Source organism: Helianthus annuus, chromosome 14, assembly GCF_002127325.2.
Source record: "Helianthus annuus cultivar XRQ/B chromosome 14, HanXRQr2.0-SUNRISE, whole genome shotgun sequence".
Classification (NCBI taxonomy): domain Eukaryota; kingdom Viridiplantae; phylum Streptophyta; class Magnoliopsida; order Asterales; family Asteraceae; genus Helianthus; species Helianthus annuus.
Window position 1 is genome coordinate 39,579,981 of NC_035446.2, and position 6,895 is coordinate 39,586,875.

Consider the following 6,895-nt stretch of genomic DNA (forward strand, 5'->3'; position numbering starts at 1 on the left):
AGTGGTCTGGTTGGACATATCTTATTGTTTATGTTAACTTATTTACTCACATTATATGTTTCTTGGTGATATTGCTATTAATGTTAAAGATGTATTTTTTTATGCTTAGTAAAATTATTTAAGAAATCAAATCAACGTCTAATCTTTATCCTATTTCTCCTTTGGAAGAATCATGCCACCAAGGAGAGTCTTACGGACACGGACAGTTAATCCACCCCCACCTCCACCGATGCCTACAAACGAGGCTGAATTAAATGCACTAATAGAACAGAGGATCGCCCAAGCTATCGCACTGTATGAGGCATCCCGTGTCGAACAAAGTGGTGGCACCGGCGGATCGGGAGGCCAGGGTAAAGGCGGTAATTCAGGTGGAACAAATAATACGGGTAACATTTAGTTGTTTTAATTACAACTCATCAAATTTCTTTCTAAATCTATTCGTACGATTCACTATTTGCTCATTCAGAATCCGTTGTCCAATTACAGGGTGCACATTCAAGTAGCTTCTGGACTGCAAGCCACTCAACTACGATGGCACATGCGGTGCTGTGGCTTACGTGAGATGGACTGAGAAAACGGATTCCACAATCAGAATGAGCAGATGTTCCGCTAATCAGCAATTCACTTTCGTTACTGGCTTGTTTCTTAACGAGGCCCTTACATGGTGGAACTTACAAGTGCAAACTTTGGGTGATAACGCTGCTTATGCGTTAACTTGGGAGGAACTGAAGGAACGTATGAGGGATAAGTATTGTTCTGGTGCTGAACTCCAGAAGTTGGAGAACGAGTTTTGGAACCTTACCATGGTCGGAGCTGATATCACGAGATATACGCAAAGGTTTCACGATCTGTCCCGCGTGATTCCTTATCTTGTGACACCAGAATACAAGCGTATCGAACGCTACATCTGGGGACTTTCTGAAAAGATTCGAAGTTTGGTTACTGCAGCTAAACCCACGACTATTACTCAGGCTGTGACTATAGCCGTGAGTCTTACTGAAGACGGGGTCAGGATGAAAATATTCGGTGAGAAAGGTGACGATAAAAAGGAAACACATACCGAGTCTTCCAACCGTGGGTAGAGAAATTACTCGAATTTCAAGAAGGGAACCCACGGTAATAATAATAACAACAACAACAACAACAACAGTAACAACAACCACAACAACAATAACAATAACCCCAACAACAACAACAACAACAACAGGCGACAGAATAACCCGCAAAAGGATGCAAGGGCGTTTGTAGCGACAAACGACACTTGTCCTAAGAAGTACGCTGGTACTTTACCTAAGTGTGAGCGATGCAAATATCATCACTTGGGTGATTGTCGGGTTGTCAAGTGTGACAAGTGTGGCAAGAATGGCCACCGTGCTGAATCATGTTGGGGAACGGGAAATAATACTGGATCGGGAAGTGGATTTGATAACAAGAATGGGAACGGGAATGGTCGTGGTCAAGGATGCTTTGGATGTGGAAGCAAAGATCACTACAAGAAAGATTGTCCTAAAGAAAACCAAGCTCGTGGTCGATCTTTTGTGATTGGAGCCAAGGATGCGCGCCAAGACCCTAATGTGGTCACTGGTACGTTTCTCCTCAATGATTATTTCGCATACATATTATTTGATACCGGAGCCGATTTTAGTTTTATCTCTATAGAATTTAAAAATATTCTGGGCTTGGAACCTAGTAAGCTAGATGTTCCATATTCTATAGAATTGGCTAACGGTAGACTAATAGAGACGGGAGAAGTTGTTAAGGAGTGTACCTTAGAACTTGGCGAACAAAAATTCAATATCGATCTCTTACCCATTGAATTGGGTAGTTTCGACGTAGTGGTTGGCATGGATTGGCTATCCAACAATCGAGCCGAAGTCGTTTGCCACGAGAAGATAATTCGACTACCACTACCGAACGAAGAGACACTTGTTATACATGGAGAGAAGCGTGACACCCCATTACGGATCATCAATTGCATGAAAGCACAGAAATACTTACGGAAAGGTTATATTGCCTTTCTAGCGCATGTTGTAGACAAGAAGGCCGATGGGCCGAAGTTGACGGATATTCCGGTAGTAAAAGAATTTCCAGAAGTCTTTCCTGAAGACTTGCCAGGACTACCACCTAATCGACAAGTCGAATTTCACATCGACTTGGTACCAGGAGCCGCACCCGTAGCTAAATCTCCGTATCGATTAGCACCTTCTGAAATGCAGGAATTGTCCACACAACTTCAAGAGTTGTTGGATAAGGGATTCATCAGAGCGAGTTTCTCGCCTTGGGGAGCTCCAGTTCTTTTTGTGAAAAAGAAGGACGGGACATTCAGAATGTGTATCGACTACAGAGTGTTGAATAAACTCACCATCAAGAATCGGTATCCACTACCGAGGATTGACGACTTATTTGATCAACTTCAAGGGTCGAGTTTTTATTCAAAAATAGACTTACGATCTGGGTATCATCAGTTACGGATTCAAGAAGAAAGCGTACCGAAAACGGCTTTTCGAACTCGTTACGGTCATTAGGAGTTTCTCGTTATGCCTTTTGGTTTAACGAATGCACCGGCGGTCTTCATGGATTTAATGAACCGCGTGTGCAAGCCGTATCTCGACAAATTCGTCATAGTGTTCATTGACGACATCTTGATATACTCACAATCGGCAGACGAGCATGAACAACATTTGAGAACCATCTTAGAACTACTCAAGAAGGAGAAACTGTACGCGAAGTTTTGCAAATGTGATTTTTGGATTCGTGAAGTACAATTTCTCGGGCATATAGTGAACGAGAAAGGTATTCAAGTAGACCCGTCGAAAATTGATTCGATTAAAAATTGGGAAGCGCCCAAGACTCCTACGGAAGTGCGACAATTTTTGGGCTTAGCGAGATATTATCGGAGGTTTATTGAGAATTTTTCAAAGATTGCTCAACCGCTAACTTCTCTTACACAGAAAGACAGGAAATTTGATTAGGGAGAGAAACAAGAAGCAGCATTTCAACTTCTTAAAGACAAGTTGTGCATCGCACCAATCTTATCATAACCTGACGGTACCGATGACTTTGTAGTATACTGTGATGCTTCGCACCAAGGTTTGGGTTGTGTTCTCATACTGTGATGGAACTTTGTACTTTGCAGGTAGAATTTGGGTTCCATTCTTTGGAGGTCTCCGAGATCTCATTTTTGAGGAAGCACATAGGTCAAAGTACTCGATCCATCCTGGATCAGATAAGATGTACCATGACTTAAAGGAGTACTATTGGTGGCCTAACCTCAAAAAGGATATTGCTATCTATTCAAGCCCAACACTATTCAAGCCCAACACTATTTGCGGCCCAACACTATTTGAGGCCCAACACTATTTAGGCCCAACACTATTTGGGGCCCAAAAACATGAAAACATGTAGGTCGCAACGCTATTCAGGACGACCGAAAACATGTACTCAAGTTATTTACAAAGACCGAAGTGTCTAACAAAAATAAGAACATTTGTAGGTCGCAACGCTATTCAGGACGACCGCACGTGAGATCTTATTTTCATCTATTCACAGGACGCGATACTGTGAGTTCATGTCCCCTATTCATTTAAATGTTTTACAACTTTACAACTATCGGGGAAAATACATGTTCAACGTATGTTAAAATTAGGGAATGAAACACCTTAGATCATGTGAGAATTAGGGTTATACATCTAAGCACCATTAATCCAGTTTGGACCTAGGTACAAGTGGTTAGATCTAATGGGTTTTGGCGAGCCCCACTCTTGGTCGTGGACCCATACGGAAGAGTGCTTTTGTGTCCCAGTCGATAGGAATCAGCATAAAATCGTCCAGGGTTGGATTGCTTCCTTTTTCGTCACACATATTAATGTCCTTGCAAAACATTAATGATCAACGATTTCATTGACGCTTTACATACTACAACTTACATTTTAAATACATCTTTTACAACTAAACCGCATGAATTCGCCAACTTTTGTTGATGTTTTCCAAACTTAACATGTATTTCAGGGAATTAAAGGACCATGTCGGGATTCTCAGTCAAGATAACAAGTACCAGAACTCCATGCCATCTTTTGGAGGGTTTAACTGTTATATTCCGCCTCTTTGCGGAAATATGATGGTTTAAACCTTAGTAGTTTATTTCATATTAATGTATGAAACAATAACACTTTACTTTTATGTTAATGGTTTGTAACCGACACACTAAACTTATGTTGTAATCTTTTGAAAAACTTATGTAATGGCAATGGAGTATGTTTTATTCATATAGTTTGTTCATGTACATCGATATTTATGCAGTGAAAACCATACAGATCACACCTTGCGTTTTCGCTACGAGCGGGTGTGACAGTCGGGGTGTGACACATGCATCACATAGGATCTGGACAAGGCCTTAGTGACATAATAACTATGATAGACGATATAAAACTTGTTTGTTCTATGTGTTAAGACAATGTAATGTTTAATATTATCAATAAAACGAAACTATTTTTGAATCCATAGTTGTGAAACAATTATTCTGTTGCAACACTCCCCGACGTTTCCGCTACGGTTGTTGTCTTACGTGGTCGGGGTGTGACAGAAAAGTTGGTATCAGAGCCAATGGTTATAGGGAATTAGGTTATTAGTAATACTTTGACCTAGACTATAACTTTTAGGACCCCAACGCAAGTTTTCCTGCGTTTAGATTTTAAAACAATACCGTCACCTATCCTTAGGTGATAACCACAATGAGAACGCTAAGCTCGAATCCGTTTTGAAAACTAATCATCCGTTCTAGGATGATTTATTACTAGGTTTTGAACCCTTTAAGTTTTCGAAATCTCGTCAGAGTTTGGGTCTAAATAGTGTGAACACGTGCAAACTGGAAGAGTGGGTGCCTGTACTCTGAGTTTTTTGTCTAAGGCTAGAGTGTTCGTACAAATCCGCAGTATCGGGCCAGTCACTCTTACCTGGGAACTCTTGGGGTATAGGCGAGCATGTCTTCGGCGATACATTATTTTTGATCTATTTACTTTGATTAGTCACTCCGTGTCGTTTGTTTGTTCGAGGTAACGAACAAATGATCGCCTTTCTGCTATTTTAAAGGTATTTTCAATACCTCGTTTTCTTTTCAACCTCACTCGTTTCTCTTATGTCCTTATTGGACAATGCCTCCTCGTCGTGAAGCACAATCTTTCACTATTGAAGAAATCGCAGCCATGGTCTCTCAGCAAGTGGCTGTTGTACTTCCAGGCGTTGTGACCCATGTCCACGAGGTATACAACAACAACAATAACAACAATGCGCCGTGCAACTTCAAGAGCTTCAATTCTGCTAAGCCTCTAAAGTTTTCTGGGTCGCAAGGAGCAACTGCGCTCTTGCAGTGGTTTGAGAGTATCGAGAGCACATTCCGACACGTCCAGTGTCCGAATGCGCGGAAGGTTGAATTTGCTTCTAGTGTGTTTGAGAAGCGAGCGCTTACCTAGTGGAATGGTGTTATGCGCGACAGGGGTGCCGAAGTGGCATTGGCACAAACGTGGGATGAGCTTCGGGCTCTCATGATGAAAGAGTTTTGTCCCCGTCATGAGATTCGGGCTTTGGAACGAGAGTTTGATGATTTAAAGCAAGATGGGGCTGAACACCGTGCGTACACGGATCATTTTGAGGAACTCAGTCTGTTGTGTCCCACCATGGTTACCCCTCTAGAGAAGGCAATCGAGAGATATATCAATGGTTTGCCCGATTCCATTCAGGATATTGCGATTGGTGTTAATCCTACTACCCTTCGTCAAGCAATCGAGTTGTCTGCTACCCTGACTGAATCTCAAGTCAGGAAGGGTAAACTCACCCGCAAGGGTGATAAAAAGAAGCCGACTGATTCTGGAAAAGACAAGAAAAAGGGTAAGGGTAAGGATAAGGAAGATGAGACGACAAAGAAGTCGAGGAAGCGGAAGGATGCTCAGAATTTCGTTGTTACGGCACAGACTAATCAGAACCCACCGGCTCAGCCTCCTGCGAAGAAGGCGTATGCAGGTACCGCACCTCATTGTGCATGCTACAACGGTCACCACGTTGCACAGCAAGCTTGCAAGCAATGCACAACGTGTGGTAAGCTTGGGCATTTGGCCAATATTTGTCGTCTGGCACAAAATCAGGCTGCTCAGGTTCAAGCTCCGGTTCAGGGGAATGCTGCAAGATTCCCACCGGGTTCGTGTTTCAATTGCGGAGAGTTTGGTCACTACCGCAACAACTGTCCAAGACTGGTGAATGCAAACGCAAATGCTAATGCAAAACCAAATGCGAACGTCAATGTCAATGTGAATCCAGCATGTGGACGAGTGTATAACATCAATGAGGCAATCAACGATGCAGCAGTGAACGATTAGTACTTTGTATTTCCTCTGGTTGCTATCTTTTAACATTTAAAGACAATGCGGTTATTATATAAATAAAAATTTGTGGTTTTTATTTTTGTGAACCAATGCAATTGTTTGAATGTTTGATGCAACCTTATGATGTCAATACCAAAACAAACCACTCGTGTGATTTTGTCATCTTTTTTTTATGATCACTTGTGATCTCCCCTAGAACCTTAAACGCCCGTTTCTTTTGAGAAACAAGAGCCCAAAGCTATCTACGAAAAAGATATGTTGCTTTCCTAGCACATGTCACCGAGGAGAAAGTCAAGAGCAAGAGTATTCAGGATATTCCGACTGTTCGGGATTATCCAGAGGTGTTTCCTGATGAACTGCCTGGTTTGCCTCCAGTTCATCAAGTCCTGTTTCATATTGACCTTGTACCCAATGCCAACCCGTCTGCGAAAGCACCTTATCATCTTGCACCGTCGGAGATGCAAGAGTTATCGAAACAGCTTCAAGAGTTATCTGATAAAGGATTCATCCGTCCGAGCTTT

General features: G+C 42.1%; 1 protein-coding gene and 1 long non-coding RNA gene across 2 annotated transcripts; both read left to right on the plus strand.

Annotated features, from left to right (window-relative positions):
- The first annotated feature begins 593 nt into the window (after window positions 1-593).
- LOC110906706 lies at window positions 594-2,525 on the plus strand. The gene is made up of 3 exons (XM_022151802.1): window positions 594-1,078; window positions 1,208-2,072; window positions 2,466-2,525. The coding sequence occupies exons 1-3, from the start codon at window positions 594-596 to the stop codon at window positions 2,523-2,525; spliced, it is 1,410 nt and encodes a 469-aa protein (XP_022007494.1).
- A 964-nt stretch (window positions 2,526-3,489) lies between these two features.
- On the plus strand, window positions 3,490-4,269 carry LOC118486442. The gene is made up of 2 exons (XR_004879156.1): window positions 3,490-3,560; window positions 4,009-4,269. It is a non-coding gene; the product is annotated as an uncharacterized LOC118486442 (long non-coding RNA).
- Window positions 4,270-6,895: the final 2,626 nt, after the last annotated feature.

Coding starts and splice junctions, on each gene's coding strand:
- LOC110906706 (XM_022151802.1), top strand. CDS start 594: ATGAGCAGATGTTCCGCTAATCAGCAATTCACTTTCGTTACTGGCTTG. Junction 1,079..1,207: donor ACCGAGTCTTCCAACCGTGG/GTAGAGAAATTA, acceptor CAACAACAACAG/GCGACAGAATAACCCGCAAA. Junction 2,073..2,465: donor CGAAGTTGACGGATATTCCG/GTAGTAAAAGAA, acceptor GGGTATCATCAG/TTACGGATTCAAGAAGAAAG.